Source organism: Schistosoma mansoni (genome assembly GCF_000237925.1).
Source record: "Schistosoma mansoni, WGS project CABG00000000 data, supercontig 0204, strain Puerto Rico, whole genome shotgun sequence".
Lineage (NCBI taxonomy): Eukaryota > Metazoa > Platyhelminthes > Trematoda > Strigeidida > Schistosomatidae > Schistosoma > Schistosoma mansoni.
The window spans coordinates 267,182-290,398 of NW_017386077.1; the positions used below are offsets into that span (position 1 = coordinate 267,182).

At 37.1% G+C, this 23,217-nt stretch overlaps 1 protein-coding gene across 1 annotated transcript; it reads right to left on the minus strand.

The window, feature by feature from the left end:
• Positions 1-320: 320 nt before the first annotated feature.
• On the minus strand, positions 321-22,060 carry Smp_174580 (vesicular integral-membrane protein vip36 (mannose-binding lectin 2)-related; the record flags this gene model as incomplete). The annotated part of the gene is made up of 7 exons (XM_018793276.1): positions 321-1,080; positions 2,852-2,915; positions 8,980-9,032; positions 11,400-11,514; positions 13,429-13,670; positions 13,714-13,923; positions 21,967-22,060. The coding sequence occupies 7 exons, from the start codon at positions 22,058-22,060 to the stop codon at positions 932-934; spliced, it is 927 nt and encodes a 308-aa protein (XP_018647168.1). The 3' UTR covers positions 321-931.
• Between the last annotated feature and the right edge of the window lie 1,157 nt (positions 22,061-23,217).

Here is a 23,217-nt window from a genome sequence, read left to right on the forward strand (position 1 = left end):
AGCAAGAATAAATCAAACGCAGGGAATTATCAGAATCATGGTGATTTCTGAATAAACTACTTCTAAGTATACTTCAGACCATTGATTACCCAGCAGGTATCAGTGAACCTTTATATTTTTTACAAGTATGATGAGTATCGCACAGATACTATCATTCTCTTCATAAGTTTGAAAGTAACAAAAGTAGACTGCATTGGGTTTTTTCGGCAGAAACTCCCCCATAAATGTAGTAGCCAACAATGTTAGTAAACAAAATTCAATTGTGACTAGAAAGAAAAAACGACACCTTGAATGCTATTTGACACTGAAAGAAAACTGATACAAGTTGAACACTTTTATGCGTTCACATTCATCAAAGCAATGAAAACATTTATTTTTCACAATTATGTAAGACTTCTTACCGCCATAGAAGAAAAATTAGAAATCTTATGATAGTTGTAAAGAAGATATCCAAAATGAAAAAAGTACACTGAATTCTTACACGTTTAACGATTATCGACAAAAGAAAATATGAATAACCAAAAGTTTTACAGCAAAAAACGTTTCAGTGTAGTTTGTCTGGCCTAAAAAATAAGGATACAGAAGGACTGAACAAAAATAAATATTGCAATTCGTTGTATCGTTTAACAAATTATTATCTACTACTACTAATATCAGTGCCGACATGGTAAACAAAAATACTAACATCATACTGATAAGGTTAATAAAAATATTTAACACTTTTAATTGACCAGCAGTAGTAAAAACAAGTACAAAAATCATCTGTAAAAAATGTGTAGATAAACATTCAGAAAAACAAAGGATGTAGTCACGACTCCAGTTTCTAATACCCGTAAATATACACTGCCCGTTTATTGAAAATAGATTGTTTTCCATTAGTTCTCCTAAAGAATTAAAGAGGAATCGGTGATAATCAGTTGAAATTTGTTAACTAATAGAATCGCTTCATTTGCCTCTGACGCTTCTTGTAGTATTTATAGCCCATATATCCACCGCCACTAATAAGTCCAAATATGAATAACCAAGAAAATAATGTGATTACGCGGCTGAATCTCGATGGTGGAGTATCATCAACTCGAGCTAAAAAAATGGAAAAAAATTACATGAACATCTACAAAAAGCGATGGCTGAATAACACTTATCACTGGGAAGTGTTGCTTCGAATGCAGAATCCTTATATTATTCCAATCATGATTCGACTAATAGTAGTATATATATTTTCTATACTCTAGTGTTTTGACCAATAAAATCACAGTTACACTATAGGCGAATTGTTTAAATAAACCAGCCACATTTTAAAGACTATGACTGTTAATCAGAATTAATTACTATTCTAAAAATAGCTACTGATTTTAGACTTCAGAGAATCACCAGCGGCCAGTCATAATCAGCTGAATTTGTGCGTAGATCAGCCGTAAAAATGAATGTGTACGCAACCCTAGTAGTTATTGTTACGTCCATAAATACTAACCAATATGACTGAAATCTAAAACTTAAAGTGGAGGAAAACTGTAATCACACATCTTACCTGAATAATGCAATGAGAAGACGAAAGTCGTTTGAATTATTTGATGTATTTACATAATACATTTGTTTTAACCCTGAAACTATCCTGGCAATCCAGAGTGGTTTTTATACTGTGTACTTTATTATTATTTAACTTGTCCAGTCGACATTTTTCTATTCTTTGTACGAATATTCGTCAAGGTTAGAACGAATAGTTTGGCGCCGAGTATAGATTTTTCTTTTCTTTTCACACATGACGTCTTAGCGAGTATATGTGTGATGAAACTGTTCGAAATTCGTTGCACAAATAAATCACATAATTCCGATAACTTTCATCTTCTGATCGCACTATCTAAATTTGTCAAACGCCAGCACCAAGTGAATATAACTTCACCCGATTGCACAAGCCGGACTCAGTAGCTAAGTGGATAACGCAATGGTGTTTGAAGCGAACGGTTATGGGTTCGAGTCCCAGGGTGAACATCAACTCCGAGACGCAGGTACATCCGGCTGACGAGTCCCAAATAGAACGAAACGTGCGTCCTGGATTCCACTGCTAGCCACTATACACCTTTGCTTATAAAAGAGACTATTTTATATGTTTAAATCTGTCCACTTAAACAAGCTGCTCAGTGAAATCAGCACAAGTTACTATTTCATAGAAGTGTAGATTATTTAATATCTGACGTCTTATATATTTCATCACAAATAAGAGTAGTAAAGGTAAACAACTGACAATGCACTAGTTAGGTTTAAAGGGAAAGTAACGTTCACTAGAAAAACTTTTCTGCATGCTATTTACTAAACTGTCAGAATTCCAATAAGTCCCGAAGCATTAACTTTTAATTTTATGTTGTAGTGAAATAAGACATAATAACAAGACTAGAGATAAGAGGACACAGATAGCTCCTTCTCGAAAGCCAACCCAACAAACCAAGCAATTATTAAGTTTTCATTTTTTCGAAACTATGCAGGTCAAAGAATATATTTAGATTCACTTCTAGAAGTAGACGACTCAATAATTGAGTTTAACTATTTAGTTCTAAAGTTGTTTTGCGTTTTTGTGTCCTTAAGGTGAGAAGTAATAACAGAGAGTAAGGATTTAGAGCAAAATATCGATCCATCACTTGCTATTCTAAGCTTCTGAAGTGAATTCTTGTAAGATTACAGTATTTTATTGGAGCTGAGGTCATACTTATATTCCGAGTTCCAAATACAGAATGAAAACAATAACAAAAGTCAATAACTGATGAAAATTCGTTGGGCTTTGCATTTACAGACCTACAATAATAATGTAAAACACATTGGCAACGAAAATGATATTTGGAAATTGATATTGACAGACCTCTTGGTGCAGCCTCCTGATCAGCTGATGGTTCAATTTTAGAAAAGTCAGCGAACGGATCGTCCTGTAAAAGAAACAAATATCAAGGCTAGTAGTAAGGGCAAGCACGTGTTCACAGTAAACAGTTGGAAAGTTATTTAATAACAAGTCAATGACAGCGGTTTAGTCCAATAAGATCTTACTACTACAAATAGTTTACAATCAAACATAAACAAATAAATAATTACTGGAAAATTAGGACAGTTATTTTGCCATGAAAGGTAATTTTCAATAAAAGGACTATTAATTTCGCCATAACAAACCGAAAAATACCATATAACCAAAATGATCAATAGCAAAAGAGCTTATTGCTTCCGCTAAACACACTTGTTAAGCGTGAGCGAGCTCTGACACTTAGCTGCAAATACTATGGTTCTACATATTAATGATTTTTTGGCGAGAAATGATGAGATTTCTGAGACCATTGACACAATTAGAAATGACTCACTCTGTAGACAAATTCACAAAGTAAGAAATCTTGGCAGGTTGCCAAATTGAAACTAAAATAACACAGACGTATTGATTTGGCTTAAAGAAATATATTTCTGCAGAGAAGTTCTATACTATGATATTCTAAATGAAACCAATCAATGACGAATACAACTTACAAATAAAGCCGATTCCCATAAAATCACTTTATCCAAACTATTTCTATGAACTAAAAATTCCCATGGTGTAAATTAAAACGATAAATCTGAGCGAAAAATGATGTTTTCAACAGAATTTACTTTATATATGAGAACGACTAGACCAGTTAAGGCAATTCATAGGTCAATTATATTAATGGAACAGATTATATAACTAATAATAATGATAATAATCAGTAAAATGTACAAATTTGTAGTACGATGACATTTGTGCTAATCGTGATAAGAATAATAACATCGTAAATAAATGATTCAACATAAAAAGTAGGTCAGGACAAATAACAATCAATAAAAAATTGGATGCGCAACATCGCAAATTGATTGGAGTTAGATATGTAAACCAATGGATGCTGGCTCAGTGGTTCAAATTTTGATCACTCGCTGCAAGATTTAAATTTCCTGGGTTTGATCCCTATACGATCGTAGATGCACACCCATGAGGAGTTCATACTAAGTCAAAATAGCTGTCCAGTGGTTTCTGGTTCTCAGTGATTTTCTAACCAAAGCTAGTCCCTGATATGTTGATCGGTTCAAGTTGCCACACCACATTAGCACTAAAAGACTAAATTAACAAGGCAAATCGTAGAGTACTAGAAGTAGTCAGACTATCAATCTTAATAGAAAAGACTACCCATAGATGACATGATCCTTAAGAAATGATGAATCAGCGGACTTAAAAAAAGTATAAGACAAATTTTAAACTCAGGATTCAAGGGAATTCAAACAGTAAATGCATCTGAGCCACTGCGACCGGTTTTCAGCCATACAACCCATTGTCTCTAACTGTTGGTTACGATAACCACACGAACCCCGATCAGGTGACCTAAACCTACCAACACGGTTCGACTCAACTCAGTGACTTCATGGACTGATATATAAGTCTTAGCTTTTTCCAAACCTAATCCCACATCAGCCAACATCGCGCATCCAGATATGTGGTGGTTGAGGATATCTAACACGTATCCTAAACATTTCGACTGATGAAGATTCACTGCCTGATCAACCGACTCTTCAATATTATCGTATGCCTTGAGTCAAACCTCAAAGTTGCTCAGTAAGTGGTCTCAAAATATGCGTACAATCATTCGAAAGTGTCTAATCGGATACCAGTAATCTTTAAATGTCCTCTATTTTTAATAATCAAACTTCACAACCATAAAATAGAACATGGACAACTGCTACAACGTAATTCCGTCCTTTTTGTGAAACGGATATCTTGTCTACACCACAAGTAATCCAGGTTAGCAAGAGTCAGTCGAGCTCTTGGAACCGTGAAGAGGTTTCACTAGACACCAACCCAATAAGATCGATGAGACCGTTAAGAGGGTAACCCTTTCAACTATTTCAGTCCTTTTCATCGGTAAGGGAGTTGACCCAGACTTGTCCTAAAGCAACATTTAACACATAATAAACATTAAAAATTATCAATAAGAGGTATCCAAATAAACAGAACAATTACATAGATAGTGAAAAAGAGATAAGTAAAGGATAAAGAATAAAAACCAAACAAATGATATGAAAAACTGGTAACATCGTCCATTAGGTTTTATGAAGCCAAGGAAGAGGTAAGTGTTACGAATCTCTCCTGAGCACAGACTAGAGCTAGGAGCTCGGAACCCTATGCATTTTGATGTGTGTTAGAGACAAGATCGAACCTTGTTGTGAAACTTCGAAAATACGGCAAAAATCACATGGATAATTTATTTCTATCTACCACATGACTACTATCAACCAAGTACGATGAAACGGAGCTACAAATTTTCCCTGTTTCACCCCTTATCCACCACACAAAGAGACATTCATTCATCCTTTAGTTAAGTTGCTTGTTGTCAAGTATTCTTCACAGGAGCAGCTGATATATTAACATAATGAACTTGTGAGGATGAGTGTGACAGTAATTATAATATCTATTCTGACCTACTTCCTATGTTGAATCATTTATTTACGATGTTATTATTCTTATCACACATGTCATCTTACTACATATCTATACATTTTACTGATTATTATCATTACTATTAGTCATGTAATATATTCCACTATTATCATGTAAATTGCTTTAATTAGTTTACTATTTTTTCATACGTGCAAATAAATATTACTTCATATAGGAGTGAGGTCTGAGGATATTACTGAGGACAATATTGTTTGTTTACATGTTTATATGTATATTCCTTAAAGCACTCTTTGTTACAAGTAACACACGTTCTCTTACATACGGAGAACTAATAAGCAGAAAGACAGAGAGTAAATTTCCAGTTTATTGACTATTATTTCATTTGATAAAAGTAAACATATGAAATGAAAACAAAAATTCAACTACTGTATTCTGTATCCTGTAAAAGAGGTTAACTATTATCAAGAATGTAATTCATAAATTTACGTCAAACAATATGAGATCATATAGGACTATACAAATTTAAATATATTAACACAAAACCTGTTGTTAAACACTGTATGATATGATGTATTAATTATTAAAGAAGAACCACTTTTACAAAATAAATTTTGTCAAGTACAAAAACAATTAAGATTATGAGATGGAGAAAGATAATTTTAAGACAGAATTTCTCGTGCATAGACTAATATGATTTTAAAGAAATATAGTTTTGCAAGTGAAATTTACGGAAAGGTGTTTGTGTTTATTTTAGTCTTGGAATGAGTTTTTGATACTTTCTACTCACAAATTATACTTTTAAGACAATGAAGTGATCATCTTAACTCACTGTATAATACACATTGATTTTAACTTGAAAAAGGTATCAATTATATAAAACTTAACGTTTAAAAGTGATGCATCAATAAACAAAGTTTAGCAACAGGTGACAATCTCCTTCTTTTACACTTGTGTTGTGCCCCCAAAAGCCCTGGTGCGGTCGAGATTGAGAAGGCCAGCCCTCTCTCTCGAAAGGCTCTCACACGGCTATGCGTATACAGTCTCTGCCAGGGAAGTCTTACTCACTGCCTATTCGTGGTGCGAGTGTTGTTTGCGAAATTGAGAGGATGAAAAGCAAATGTCCGGCGCTATAACCGGGTTAGTGGACACGGAAAGTTCACCTAGGGAAGTTGGAGAACCCTGAAATCAATGGTGCACATGGGCTCCAGTATCCTGAGGGAACAAATGGCGTACGGACCAATCGTCGGCCACCGGCGACCATGGTACTGCATCTCCTTACGATGCTCTACTACCTTGTGGGTCAGGCCTTTAGATCAAAGGCTCCGGGTGTGGTCCCCTAAGAAAACCATCTGTTTCGGTCTGGGCACCCGGGCAGTATCATAGCCTTCATACAACTAAGTGAAATGACATTTTTTGTGTGACGCATATATATCTAGTGCCCCCTTGTACCAATATTTATGTGTTCAAATAAAAATAGATAACACTTTTGTTGTTGTATATAGCATTTGAGTTTACTTTATATCTTTATTTGTAGTCATTAGTTGAAAAATGATGTAATAAATGTTATGTAACTACATACTAACCAGAGTTAAATGAGTTACATTAGAAATAGAATTTTTTATTTGAAACATTTCAAAACCAGTCAGTGATAACTAATGTAGTCAAGATCAAACTTACTTAGCCCAAGTCCCTAGTTATCATCACTACAGAGGAGAAATTAACAAGAGTGGCAAGGAGTCCTGATAACAGTAACACTAATGGGAAAAACTAAGTGCTGATGGATATAGTTCAAAAGAAAAAAAGTGGGAAAGTATATACAAAGGAACACTAAAACTCTAGATCAAACGGGTGAATAGTGAAGGGACTCATGGCACTGAGACTGATTGTGAGCCATGTTATCCAAAATATTCGTCCGGTGATCGGATTCAATAAAAGAACAAAAAGCAGATACTATTCAGAAACATTTAACATGGTTTAGTCCAACAATCAATGGGTTTATGGACTGACGTGACGTCTTGATTTAGTCACTCAGTTTTTTTGTAACCTACTCCTACACTATCCAGTATTACGCATCGAGGTAGGCGATTATTGGACATACGTCACACGCTATAGCCATCTAATTTGATGAAGATTCACACCCTCATCAACTGGTTTGTCATGCTTTCCTAGCGCTCAACATATAACTTAGTCACTGCTCATTTCATTGTTTCCCTTTACATTAGGAATGATTCATGTAGGAACTATATGAAATCAAATGGGGAATGTTTCCTATACGAAAACAAGAGCGGCGTGAGGTGAAAGAAACGTTAAATGCAAAAATATTCGATAAGAAGTTTTGATTTCAAGCTTGTTGTAACGCATCTGTTATAGGTGACCTTCACAATTTCACGAATAGATGGGTTGAGTACGATTCTTTAACACAAAGAAATTCCAAGATGTAACTTTGGGTTTCCACTTATTGAACCGAAACAAATATACATGAGGTGCTCATCCGCTTGGTTAATGGCAATTAAGCAATTGAGTGGATAGGATTTGAGTTTTACCGGGAAAGTTAAGTCAATAGAGTACAGGTTTGTCCAGACTAGTTTCAAATGGAATGAAATGAATTCCTGACCTTGACTATCCTAAATATCAAAAAACGGTCTTTGTGGAACCGATTAGAACGTATCCAAATTTTTTTCACAAAGCATTAGAAAGTACAGTCCTTAACAAGTTATTACTGATAAAAATACAAAATTATTACTTGTAGGTCATGGTAAATGAATTATGCATAGAACTAAAGCATAAATTCCTCGTTAGATAAACATCATTTAATATCTACAATCGATTTAACCCAATCAAGTAGTTACAATTCAACTGTGAACATAGGAAAACAAATAGTGGTTTTAGTACATAGAAACACGCTATCAGAATAAAAAAATCCTTGCAGATAACTAGGTATTAAGAGGTATCATAATACAGGTTCCCAAAGACAATCTCTTTTAAACAATGAAATGTAAAGTATTTCAGCCGTTACTTTTTATTGGGTGCTATTTTATCATTGAGAAACAAATAACAAAATAAGGTGATACATAGGGTATCTCGATTTTAAACAACTATCGGAACAGTATCATTTACAAACTATATACGCAAAAATGAATATGTATCAGTGAACACAATTAATTCTGGGAAAAAACCTTTCTGTATCGTGGTTTCTCGATTTAAAATACAATGCTTCGCTCCTCAAGGATAACACACAAAAACTTACAACCTCAAATAACAGTAATGAGGATAGACTGAGGTTAGTACGAGGAAAAACAAGTCTTGGATTATATTACTGCCAGCCATGGTCAAAATTCTATTGAGATACAACCAGTCATAATCACCACATATTCGTCCGAAAAACTGGATGTGAAAAAAACTATTATTGAAAAAGAACAGAAAGTCATATAAACAATATGTTACATTCACTAATATATATATATATATATATATATATATATATATATATGCAGGGACAGGATGGTATGATATGGACTGTAAATATTCGAACACGATAAACTTACTTTTCGACCAACATCCAGTTCATAGGTATGAATAGAGTATATGTCGTGATTATCTAAGTAGGCAAAAATAGAACAAACGCAGAATATTAGATAAACAGTAATGATGATTATCAGAAATGAAGACGTGAAGGCTTTTTCAGATAAACTACGTCATACTTATGTGACACTGTCAATATAACGAAAGGCAAAAACTATACAAGGTGCATACATAAAACACCGCGGAAAGAATATGATGTTAACTTTGTTTGAAAAGAAAACCGACTCCATCAACCAATCAAACTTGCTCTACGTAACTTATTTGTATGATGTGATACATTTTACTTGTAACTCTACTATAGATAATTACCAGGACTAATGGTAACAGTAAATAAATTTCACTAAATCTAATTATGTAGGGGAAGGTTAACTTGATAACTTATGTTTCAAAATCGAAACTACCAAGTGAGTTGAAAATAATTACGGAAATTAATTTATTTAGAAGCATATGCGAACACGTTTTGTCATAGTGTGGCAAAGATCCAAGTCAAGAGATTGAACCATGTGTATACACCATATGTAAAGTATCATGGAACAATTATAGTAGTAAAAGACTAGAAATAAGTAGCTATGTAATGAACAAACGCAAATGAGAATAAAATAAGTAAACGTCAGTTAATTAAACACTAAATTATTGAGCTAAGAGAAAGACACATATCCTTACGCGATTACCTTGTGACGAAAGTTCTTTTCTAACCCTCTAACATAATTCGATATTTGATTAACCGAGCTTTGTTGATTTTATTTTTATACATAATCATATATAAGGCGACCCGCTTGAATATCTGGGCTGCCTGTTCCGGACATCTGGATATTTTAACAAGCTATCTGTTGTCCTGTTTGTTTTAACCCATCATTATGCCTGTTGGTCCTATAAACTATTCAGATGCGTTTGTGAAAAGTTTATAACATTTCACTGTACAAGTTACAAAAGAGCCCAATCAGAGACATAGTGATTGTTGACAATCGAAAAGGGTATACATTATTCAGATGTCGATTCCCGAACTGCTAACATCTAACTGACGACCACTTGATATTTATCACAAGGATCGATCAAGAAATAAAGAAAGGAAACTTGTTGAAATACTTTGTGCTGAGAATTCTATACTGTACCAAAAATATAATGTTGAATAAGGCTAATAATAATAATAGTAATAATAATGTGTACGAAACCAACTACTGAGGTGGCTTGATGATTAAAGTACATGGTTTCCAAATACCGATCCACCTACTGTAGTTTGTCCAGGCGTATATCAGCAATAGCCCTCACACAAACATTGTTTCAAAGACAAATACAAAATCTTGTACTCACTAAACGAGTAATATTGTCACTACTTAACCTGGGATAACCTGTTAACTAAAGTCAACAATAACACTGAAATCATAACCTCAATGAAAGGAGAATCATGTAGAGTTTAATTCTATGACAGCTCGTCCGACATCCCATGTCCACCTAAATCTTATAAAACATTAAAACCTTTATAATGATTAAGCATAGATGGAAAAAGCTTTGTAGATCCGACTGAATTATAACCAAATAGGTTGTTTCGTATTAAATGTCTTAAATTTTATTTTCAAGTTGAAGATAATGATTTTGTATAAATCAAATCACTTTTTACTTTATATTTTGACTTACTTTTATGCCTATTCGTTTGTTTATCTTCCTTACTTAACTAGACTACTGTGTACACAACAATGAAATATTTAATTTCGCATCTTGAGTAACTTTTTATCCTGAAATCGTCATTATAAGATAACTGATCTCAATTAATTGATGGTAGAGCATTCAAAGCTGGATTTTTAAGCGCTTTACATACTTATTTGATAAGACAGTACTAATCTTAATATTTGATAAATAAAGCTCATATTTTATACATTTGATAGTAATGCCATATCAAATAATCTGGTACTCAAGTTCTGTACTTTGGTCAAACAAGAAAATGGCACTAATACTGATAATTTATTATTGAAAACAGTTCACAATGTGAATAAAGGGGATTACCATTTGTTAAATTAGATGTTTTTTGTCAGTTCATAAATTACTCAGCGAAGTAAACTGAAAGCCAACGAATTAAACAGTTCAGCAAAAATGGAGAAGAATGGTTTAAGAAAGTTGATTTACGCAATTAGCTGAGCAACTTTAAAAGAATAATGTAGGAACCTATTAAGTTCCTTCGCTGTCGAAAAGTTCTTAGACTTTCTAGATAAATGAAAGACAACCATTGAGATATAGAAGATTGGCTCAACTCCTGAACCAATCTGTCCTGGTTTTACATCTCAGTGGATGTATACCATCTATGTAGAAAGAAATCCACACAAGGAAATTTCCGAAGAACAGTCAAAGCATATTTTCAGCCTTAGTAATTGAAACAATGTTATATTACCTGAAAGGTCACCAGTGGCGGCTGAAACTCCAATAAAATAACCAGTGGGTAAACGTACTCCGTCAACTGTGAAACAATCTACAGGATCTGCAGCACCTTGATATTTCAAAGAAACCTGAAGATTGAAAAATCCCATTCGCAGTAAACAAACTTATCATATATGAAACATTAGAAATCCATTTAAAAAAGAATGTAGTTGAAAATATACAACAGTCTCAAGTTTTTGGCACAAAAAAACCATACATCAGTCATATAATGCGGTTGAATTTTAATTATTAGCAGGACTGTACGTATTTATCGAAACAGGACTATGGGGTTGTTGCTATACAGAATAACTACTAGGCAATTATACAGTGAAATTCGATCGATCTAATTACTACTGATCCGATTTGTGGTGAGTCTCAAACAAATAGGTCCAGCGGGATACCCTGTTACAAGCAAGATTCATTTAATTTACTCTAATTTTCTAGCATAATTATCAGTACTACTACAACCACTGAGTAACTAAAGTTTCTCAATCCTACTATTTTGAAATGTGACAACCCTGTTCATCCTATTCATCTTTCTTTATTTCCGGGCTATTTAATACCCTGAATTTTTCTGAGTGACTAAATTAATATAACCAATGGATGAAAACCGTCTTAGAGATAACGCTTTTAGTATAGTCACAGTATACGTATCAAATGATCATGATTTAAAGATACTGACATTTTGAACTCATTCTAAGGCAGCTTTAAAATGACTTCAAAAGAAACCAAGTTATTGGTGGAGCTTCATCCTCTGAACTAGACAGTTCGCTCAGCCAAAATCATCTAACTGTTGGGGATGTCAAATCCCCAGAACTTACTTGGTAAATGGCTTATTTTTGTAATTTTATTTTGATAATTTGAATTTAGCTGTTTTCGCGCCAAAAGCGCTCTTTTTACCTTCATGTCATATTTCCCACTTGTAAACTATCTTAAAAGCTATTGGTCCATTGTTTCTTTGAGTGTGCTATTTTATAATGATACCCAAGGACAATTTGTTGCTGTATATATACGTTTGAGTTTTTCCCCTTATGACTTGCTTGTACTCGGCTGCTTACGGAATATATATATATTCCCCTACTTGCCTTGGACTTCTTCATCTAGTTAGCGGGGCCTGGGACAACAGATTAGAATAGCGTATCGTGTCATTGTGTCATTGGCTTTCGTTCGTTACCACGGAAATCGATTTAGTTCAAGCATAACACTAACTGAGCTACGAAACCAAGTCAACAGCAAAACCTCATTCCAGTCGAAACTGTAACTATGATAACCACCAACAATCTGTATAACTTGATGTGTCATAATTGATTAACTATATGCTTTATTTAAACGACAAAGTTAAGGAATTACTTTATTTCATATCTAATATTTTTCCATGAATCTTCCCTAAGTAGAGACGTCAGTAGCATGAACCTGTGTCTCAATAAGGGTTATAGATCATATCTGTTTAAGAAGTGGAAGTTATTGTGAATAGTTAGCGCCAAAAACAACTCTTAGTGAATAAACGGTAGGTTTATGAGACGCAAATACAAGATATTTTTAGTTTATGGCGAACCTATAATCAGTAAGTGACAAAAATGATATTAAACTACCTGTTTTATCAGTGAATGTAATATGGTAGGGTTGAGTTACCTGAGCTAGAAATCTAGTATCTGTGTCTACAGCAACTGATCTATTAAGTTCTATGGACAGAGGTAAAAAAATTAAAACAATAAGACACCTAAGGTACACAATAGGAAGTTTTTTATCATAAAAGATTGGATAAAGAATGAAGAAGTAACTATTTCTTGATTGAAGTTCTCTAAAGAACTGGTTGCTATTGAGTTTAATTGACACAAGTATAGATAATGGACTAAGTTTGCAATAATGTATTTAGTTATCATGACACATCTTGAGTGTGTTATTGGAGTCTATAATCAGTGTCAAAACATAAAAATAAGCCATTCCTACTGTACTTATACACTTCTCTAGAAAAACATTTTTAAAAAACTTAAAATACTAACCTTCAACTGGTTATTAGCGTAACGAATTGTGGCCATTGAGTAGTCATTATTACGAAAATTAGATGAACAACCAGATAGTTCAGTTAGAGTTCCATCCTTATCATGATCATAGCTTTTAGATCCATCGTTAATCATTGCACTGACATAAGGATGCTCATGACTATGCTCACCATTTTGATTAGCGTAAGTATCAAAGAAAACGGCTAACCCACGGAACTTATCTCTACTACCGAATGCTGGCCCTATGAATAAAAAAGTTTAATTAGCGAAAATAAAATAACATACCACTTGAAGGAGGATGTTGAGTATACCAGAAAGCAAATCCATCACCAACCAGAGTTTTGGGACTATGAACATGGAACAAAATAACCACCTCCCAATCACGAGCAAATAAAGGTTTTATATTGAAAATACCTCCTTGACTACTTTTTATATCGGAAGTTAGGCGTACAAACTGAGGCTCAATAACCGTTGATCCATAAGGTACCCAGTGAGCTAACAGAAAATTATATTATATAATATAACATATACATATATAAACGTTCAAGTGGTGTAAATAGCAATAATGACTGAATGTAAGCGAATCACACTATTATTAACCTTATTGCTTCAATTTATTGTTTATTTATTTATTTATTTAAACACATATATATTGGTACAAAAGGGCACCAGATACATATGCGCCACACAAAATAATGAAAGTAGGAAGAGAAGGGATGAAAAGATAAGGCTGACTGAAATGTATAACCAGAAGACTCTTTCAGTTAAGAAAGTTAGAACCACTCTATGTAGAAAGTAAAAGAAGGTTGCAGCAGGATCGCCACTGGCTTCTATTCTGAGCCATATCTGATAACGTCTCTAGCCACTGTGTTGCACCATCCCTCGGACCCCAGACAGGGAGTCGTGAAGGACAAACAGAAGCTAGCCCTTTGCAGCTTTCTTTCATGCCGCAAGCGGCTTTACTCGCCATTTTCATGGCGTCGTGAAGATGCAACCAATGCTCATCTATACTTTTCGGTGGGTTGGTAGCTAGCCTAGAGGCTAGCTCCGCTCGATACTTACTTGCAATAGAAGTTGCAGCCAGTTTACTAACATCGATCCGTTGGTGGTGGTCAATCCTTCGGCCACTGAAAAGTAAGGTGAGATTGGCGCAGACCAGGGCATGATCAGACTCCAGATAGGTACTCCAAAAGGAGCGGCAGTCTTGTACACAACCACGCCAGTGGTAGCTGATCGCGATGTGATCAATCTGAGTCCAGGCTTGAGATGCAGAGGGAGGACGCCAGGTGGCACACCGGCGATGACTGTGCCGGAAGTTAGTGCTGGCCAGAAACAGGTTGTGGTCTGTGCACAGTTGCAGCAAACGGTCCCCGTTATCTGTCCTGCGACCAACAAGTCCCCATCGGCCACCTAAACGACTCTCTTCTGTGCCTAGACGCCCGACCTGTGCATTCAAGTCTCCGGCTAATACTACAATATCTGTCGAACGCGCTTTCTGGAGAAGAACTGTTAACTGGTGGTAAAACTCATCCTTGATTGCATCCGGGCTGCAATCTGTCGGGGCATAGGCGGAGATGACGAAAAGACACCGTTTCTCACGCCGGTTTCTTCTCACTTTGATGGAACTTTCTAATCTAACAGCACATAACCGACTGTTAATGGGGATCCAATCGATTAGTGCTGCCTCAGCCCTAGCGCTTGGTGCAACACCAACACCTGCAAGACCAGATGAAGATGCCACAGAGTCCCCGGATAAGCGCACGTGAAACAAGCTTTTCGAAGCGACAGATGGAGAGCGAATTTGTAGTACTTCACTAGAGTCTTAACTCCGCCTGTAGCTCCTCCAGGGGCTACTGCCGGTCCCAAGCCCGGGTAAAGGAGGAGGGTTGGGCATGGGGTTAGCGACCCCATCCCGTAGAAAATCAACTCGCTAAAAAAACGCTAACCAGAAAAAATCATTCAAACCATTCAAACTCTGCCCTGGGAGTAGAAGGAATAATTATGACGTCTCATGATGAAAGCCGAGTTCCTTCGGAAGTCATGAGGCCGATGCACCTTCTTACAACCAGAGCGACAATTTTTATAGGTACATGGAATGTCCGGACAATGTGGGAGACCGGCAGAGTCTTCCAAATTTCTGCGGAAATGAGGAAATACAACCTGGAAGTGCTTGGAATCAGTGAAACACATTGGACGCAGGTTGGACAACAACGACTGTCTTCAGGAGAACTTCTGTTATACTCCGGTCATGAAGAAGAAAATGCCCCACATACACAAGGAGTGGCACTGATGATGTCTAGAAAAGCACTAAATGCACTTATAGGATGGGAATCTCATGGACCGAGGATCATCAAAGCCTCCTTCAAAACAAAGAGAGAGGGCATTACAATGAACATCATCCAATGCTATGCGCCGACCAACGACTACGATGAAGACGCTAAAAACCAATTCTACGATAGGCTGCAGTCAATCTTCGAGAAGTGCCCAACCAAGGACCTGACCATTCTAATGGGAGATTTCAATGCCAAGGTTGGAAAGGATACGAAGACGTCATGGGACAACATGGACTGGGAGGAAGGAACGAAAACGGTGAGAGATTTGCAAACCTATGTGCCTTCAATAAACTGGTCATAGGTGGCACCATATTCCCACACAAAAACATACACAAAGCCACTTGGATTTCACCGGATCACACTACACAAAATCAAATCGACCATGTCTGCATCAACAAAAGGTTCAGGAGGACGATGGAGGATGTGAGAACCAGAAGAGGAGCTGATATAGCATCCGATCATCATTTGCTGGTCGCCAAGATGAAACTAAAACTCAAGAAGCACTGGACAATGGCGCGGACAACATCACAAAAGTTTAACACGGCCTTTCTTCGAGATGCTGACAAACTCAACGAATTTAACATAGCCCTCAGCAACAGGTTCGAGGCCTTTCATGACCTACTCAATGGAGAGGGAACCACCATAGAGAGCAGCTGGAAAGGTATCAAGGAGGCAATCGTTTCAACATGTCAGGAGGTTCTGGGCCAAAAGAAGCACCATCACAAGGAATGGATCACTGTTGGTACACTGGATAAAATTGAAGCAAGGAGGAACAAGAAGGTAGCAATCAATATCAGCCGAACAAGAGCAGAAAAAGCCAAGGCACAAGCCGAATACACAGAGGCAAACAAGCAAGTGAAGAGGAGCATCAGGACCGACAAACGTAAATATGTGGAAGATTTAGCGATGACAGCGGAAAAGGCTGCAAGAGAAGGAAACATGAGACAACTGTATGATACAACAAAGAAACTTGCTGGAAATTACCGTCAACCAGAAAGACCAGTGAAAAACAAGGAAGGCAAAGTAATCACCGACATTGAAGAACAACGAAACAGGTGGGTAGAACACTTCAAAGAACTCTTGAATCGACCAGCTCCACTGAACCCACCCAACATCGAAGCAGCACCCACGGACCTCCCAATCGATGTTGGCCCACCAACAATTGAAGAGATCAGTATGGCCATTAGACAAATCAAGAGCGGCAAAGCAGCGGGACCAGACAACATCCCGGCAGAGGCACTGAAAGCAAATGTAACAGCAACTGCCAAGATACTCCACATCCTCTTCAGTAAGATTTGGGACGAAGAACATGTACCAACAGACTGGAAAGAAGGACTTCTCATCAAGATACCAAAGAAAGGCGATCTGAGCAAGTGCGACAACTACAGGGGCATCACTCTCCTCTCAATACCAGGAAAAGTCTTCAACAGAGTATTGTTAAACAGGATGAAGGATTCCGTGGACGCTCAACTTCGAGATCAACAAGCTGGATTTCGTAAGGATCGATCGTGCACAGATCAAATCGCAACTCTACGTATCATTGTGGAACAATCAATCGAATGGAATTCATCACTGTACATCAACTTCATCGACTACGAGAAGGCATTTGATAGCGTGGACAGGACGACACTATGGAAGCTTCTTCGACACTACGGCGTGCCTGAGAAGATAGTCAACATCATACGGAACTCCTATGATGGACTAAACTGCCAAATCGTCCACGGAGGACAACTCACCGACTCGTTCGAGGTAAAGACCGGTGTTAGGCAAGGTTGCCTACTCTCACCCTTTCTCTTTCTCCTGGTGATCGACTGGATTATGAAGACGTCAACATCTGGAGGAATGCACGGGATACAGTGGACAGGCAGGATGCAGCTTGACGATTTAGACTTCGCGGATGATCTGGCTCTTCTATCACAAACGCAACAACAAATGCAGGAGAAAACGACCAGTGTAGCAGCAGCCTCAGCAGCAGTAGGTCTCAATATAAACAAAGGGAAAAGCAAGACTCTCCGATACAATACAATATGCACCAATCAAATTACACTTGACGGAGAAGCTTTGGAGGATGTGGAAATCTTTACATATCTGGGCAGCATCATTGATGAACACGGTGGATCAGATGCAGATGTGAGGGCGCGGATCGGCAAAGCAAGAGCAGCATACCTACAGCTGAAAAACATCTGGAGCTCAAAACAATTGTCAACCAACACCAAGGTCAGAATTTTCAATACAAATGTCAAGACAGTTCTTCTGTATGGGGCAGAGACGTGGAGAACTACGAAAGCCATTATCCAGAAAATACAAGTGTTTATTAACAGCTGTCTACGCAAGATACTTCGGATCCGATGGCCAGACACTATCAGCAACAAGTTACTGTGGGAGACAACAAACCAGATTCCAGCGGAGGAAGAAATCAGGAAGAAGCGCTGGAAGTGGATTGGGCACACTTTGAGGAAATCACCCAATTGTGTCACAAGACAAGCCCTCACATGGAATCCTGAAGGTCAAAGGAGAAGAGGAAGACCAAAGAACACATTACGCCGAGAAATAGAGACAGACATGAGAAGAATGAACAAGAACTGGAAAGAACTAGAAAAGAAGGCCCAGGACAGAGTGGGTTGGAGAAAGCTGGTCGGCGGCCTATGCTTCATTGGGAGTAACAGGCGTAAGTAAGTAAGTAAGTACTAGAGTCTTGAATACGGGTCTCGGATAGACAGCAAACATCAACATTAAGACTTTCTAAAGACATAGCCAGCCCCATCTGTTGTCCGATCTGCATTAGTGTGCGAACGTTGAAGGAAGCCAGCTTGAACGGCGTACGTGGTTTCAAAAAGACTGCTTCAGTATTCGTAATCGGTGAAAGCATTCACTTTCAACCAGACAGTGACTGGAGATCGTTTAGATAGGACAGAGTTTCCACCATGGGCGAGCTACTGCATAAGTTGGAAAGGAAGGATACACAATTTGGGAATAAAGGGAGTGAAAAAGCGACGTAGTAAATAATAGTAATAATAATAATAATAATAATAATAATGGTATTAATAATAATGTAAATTGTCTTCCTTCTATTAGGAACGAGAGCAGTGTAGTTAGTGTAGTGCGTCATTTCATGTCATTTGTGTGTGGGCTGTAATACTGCCCGGGTGCCCAAACCGAAGCAGGTGGTTTTCTTAGGGGGCCACACCCCGAGCCTTTGACCTAAAGGTCTGATCCACAAGGCAGTGGAGCATCGTGAGGAGATGCAGTCCCATGGTAGCCGGTGACCAACAGTTGGTTCATACGCCATTCGTTCCTTCAGGATACTGGAGCCCATGTGCACCATTGGTTTGGAATCAGGGTTTTCCAACCCCCCTAGGTGGATCCTCCACATCCACCAACCCGGTTAAAGCGTCGGACATTCGCTTTTCGTCCTCTCACTTTCGTAAACAACACCCCCGCTACGAGAAGGCAGTGAGTAGGACTTCCCTGGCAGAGGCTATATATTCGCGTGGCCATGTGAGAGCATTTCGAGAGGGGGAGTGGACTCTCCCCACTCTCGGCCGTACCAGGGCATTTGGGGACAAATTCAATACCGAAGAAAGGAAAACCTGATTTCCATTGAGATGACATGTAAACTACCTGGACCTTAAACGATAGAAACAGATGAAATCCGACAAACCATGTATTCTGAAAAAGGGATACTACAACACATTTAGACAAGCACGGATGTATTCAATTATAGTATTACAGTGATTACAGTAATATCGTTCAAAACACAGGATACTGTCTTAGCTGAACCACAAGACTTTATGGAAGGTTAATAAAATAACTCATTTACTTCGTTGACAACTTTCGAGATTATAGCCTTAGTAATAAGTTGGCAACAAATCTCCAACATGAAGACTAAGAAATGTGGTGACACAAATTAAACTAACTTGGGGGGAGAATCTCATTAGAATCATGAAGCGACCCAAGTTAGACCACCACTGAAAACCTGCAAGCACTGGACGGTCGTTTTGTTTTAGTATGGGGGAAAAAGTTGGAAAAATAAGGCTACTAAAATTTATTACGGTAAACTGTGATAGGTAACGTAAACTTTTAAACTAACATGCAAGATCTAGTTAAGAATTCTGAGAGAACAGCTCAGCTGGAGGATTTTTTGTAACGGAAGTCACATTTTACTACAATTGTTAGCAACTGCACTTTCTCGTATTTCGCAAATGAGTACAGATGTTTGAGAAAGTGGCTAACAACATGGAGCTGAAAAAGGCTCTTTATCTCCGAAAACTTAATTCACTGAGATGCAACCCAGCAATTTAATTTGATTCCCATATATTGAGACAAATGTTTTAAACCTTCCTTAACTCTTATGTTCTCTGTACCTGTTCTCTTATATAGAACTTAAAAGTGAAATAAGTGACCAAGTTGCATTGCTTTGACCTTTTCTGCTTTTCCATGTCATTTCAATGTCAATAACTAGGGTTAACCAGTTTGATATCTTCCAGTAGTTTTTGTATTTCAAAAGTTTTCTAAGCCACTTCAGGCTTTGCTACTCTAGTTACGCAATGATAGAAACGTACAATAATGTATCACGTACAAAAGGCACTATACATTCGACTACCAATAAAGAAATTAGAGAGATGAAACTTTTGGTGAATAAACAGAACAAACAATCATGCACTACTCAGATGCTTGGAATTTAGGTGCGGAAGAGTGAACTAATTTGTACCACAGCTATCGATTTTCAGTTTCATGATCCGAAGTTTATAGCTATTTTTAGTATTTGAAAAGTTTGGGGAAACCTAATTTTGATAAACCGTTTACGTGCAATTGATATAGTTACGGATTCTATGTAAATATTTGATTTATTCAGCTGAGATAAACTCAACAACCTTAAGAACTAGTCTTGTTCTTGTCTATTAGGGTTCACAACATTCTTTTTGCGTTGTTGGGACAGTGTGTCAACGTCTGAGATGAATCAAAGAAAAGAAAGTGGCATATATACCTGAATTTTGTTCTAGTTCTTAGTTTTCTGATAAAGAACAGAGTGTGAACCAAGTTAACCGGCAAGACTATGACTTATAGACGACTTCTCAACGATAGTAGAGTGGCCCTGATAAACCCTGACCACTGAATAGGACCAAAATATAATTACAAATAATTGAGGAATGAGTTAGAAATTTTGATTACGAGGTAGAGTTGAGGTTTCCACCACGAATCGACATAACCAATAATCCCGAAATTCTATTTAGACAAATGGATGAACAAATTCTGCACACAAAACGTAGCAGTTGCAACCTGAAATCTGATTGGTCTACTCTTAAATTATAGTACCTCCAGCTAATCTACATTAGTAGGGATGCCCGGTGTTCGACTTGAATCTACATATAGGTTGTAATAACACCGATAGCTCTATTTTGAATGTACATATTCTCGAATAATTAGTTCTAAGATAAGTTGGAGGGAAATGTTGCAGTATCGGACAGCTGATGCTGAAAACTTTGACGTACCAAAACCATCCTAAGTAATGGAATTTAAACTCATAACCGTACGATGTTAACGATTGAGTGGATCTATTTGCAAGAGCACGTAAACACCTTCATTCTTTGATTGTGTATGTACACAAGTTGTAATTTTTTTCTCATCTGTTTGGACTTTTGTAGTGACGTCACTTGTCTGATCATGTCAGTTTATTTCTTTACACTGACAAGGAATGGAACATTTTAATAAGCTTGACTACAGTATAAAAGTGACTGGTTCTCAATGCCTCCTTGGTCACGGCTTTTATTTCTGCTCTATTGCGGCTGCATTAAATTGCCGTGAGCGTTTACAACTCCGATGCATAAAGACGGTGTTCAATTAGCAGGTCTTACGTCTATTGGTCCGATCTCACTACAAAAATGATCAGCATGTCTCAATCCTCTAGCAACCACTGAGATTTTGCGATATTAAACGCGTTCCAGGTCGAAAAGTTAGCTTAGGCAACGAAAAAATTTATTCCTGGATATATAAAACCACGCCAACATGGTTACGGAGTAGGACTATATTTCAAGCAATGGAAAGAGACTAAATAGAACGACGCTGGAACTGTATCGGAACACAAAAAACAAGCAAAAATGAAATTAGTCGATTTATACAAACTCGTGACAAAGATGCTAGATATTGAAATTCGTAATAACCCACATGGGGATGAGACCAAACTTTGAATCAATATTGAACTTACGACTTGAGTATGGAGGAACGAGAGAGTTATCTCTGATGTGATAAGACGAATGTACTATTTCGAAAAACGACAAACAAAGAAGGAACATTAACATCTCGAATACTCGAATGTGCCGGGAAACTATAATTACGCGCTAAGTAATATCCGTGATTAAAACAAAAAAATCTAACTTCTTATTACATATGAAGAAAAAGCTCTGACACTTTGTTTACATAAAACATTGAAGGTTTCATGGTAATTTAGTATGGTTGATCTTATGTTCACCGTTTTCATGAGAACTGGTCATTTTTCAAGGTAATGTATTTGTTAGTATGTTTTAGGGATCAAATAGTGGGTGGAAAATCCGTGAGTATGCTACTTTTCATTGAATATGAAAGCCAAAAGTGTATTTTCGAACCATTTCAAACTACCTGAAAGCAGGAGAGAGGGTTTATCAAGTTCACAAAAGTTTCACAGAATCTGATACTTCAATCAGGTCTGTGGTAGGTTGATCCAAAGACACCGTAGCTGTAAATAATTCTCCAAAATCAATAGCTCTGCAAGTGTTCGACATTAGATGCTGACCACATTAGTTTTAGTGGACTCGTTTAGCTGAAGGTGCTCGTTCATGCATCCGTACCAGATCACGTTACAGAACAGCGTGGGAAGCATCTCCCATTATCATTAGCCAGATTAGATTAGTCACTTCTTGATATATTGATAACCCATCACATGTGTCTTCCAACCTCTTCGCTTCTGACTTTTGATTTAACTGGGTGGGCGCGATTCGATTATCGAAGGTGTTACTGGTAGAGTTGTCAAACTACAATGCTGGTGGTATCTTCGACACTTAGGTTTCCTTTACAGCCAACTTTGCCACAGACCTTACAAATAAAACCCACTCCTCATTTTAGTAGGATCACGAGAGAGTTTAAGTGCTGGAAATCAGGCATCGGCAACAACTCATCAAATAGCTAGATACATTTGACAGTATCTGATTGTCTGCTTTCTTTTTATAGGGTTGTAAGATAAGGAAATGTTAGAAAGTAATCGCTTTACTTAATTCAGTGTCTTCCAACTCATTCTTTTCTGACCAGTAAATTAGGAAGGAAAGTTGCGAATTAATGTTTGACAGTTATATTTCGGGAATTCTTGAGGTATGCAAAACTTACTGGAATAAAGTATCGTACGTTGTCAGAAATTAGTATGAAGCAATTTAACACCAATGAAGACGAAAATTCTTTGGAAAATAAGGTCCATCTTCAGTAAAGA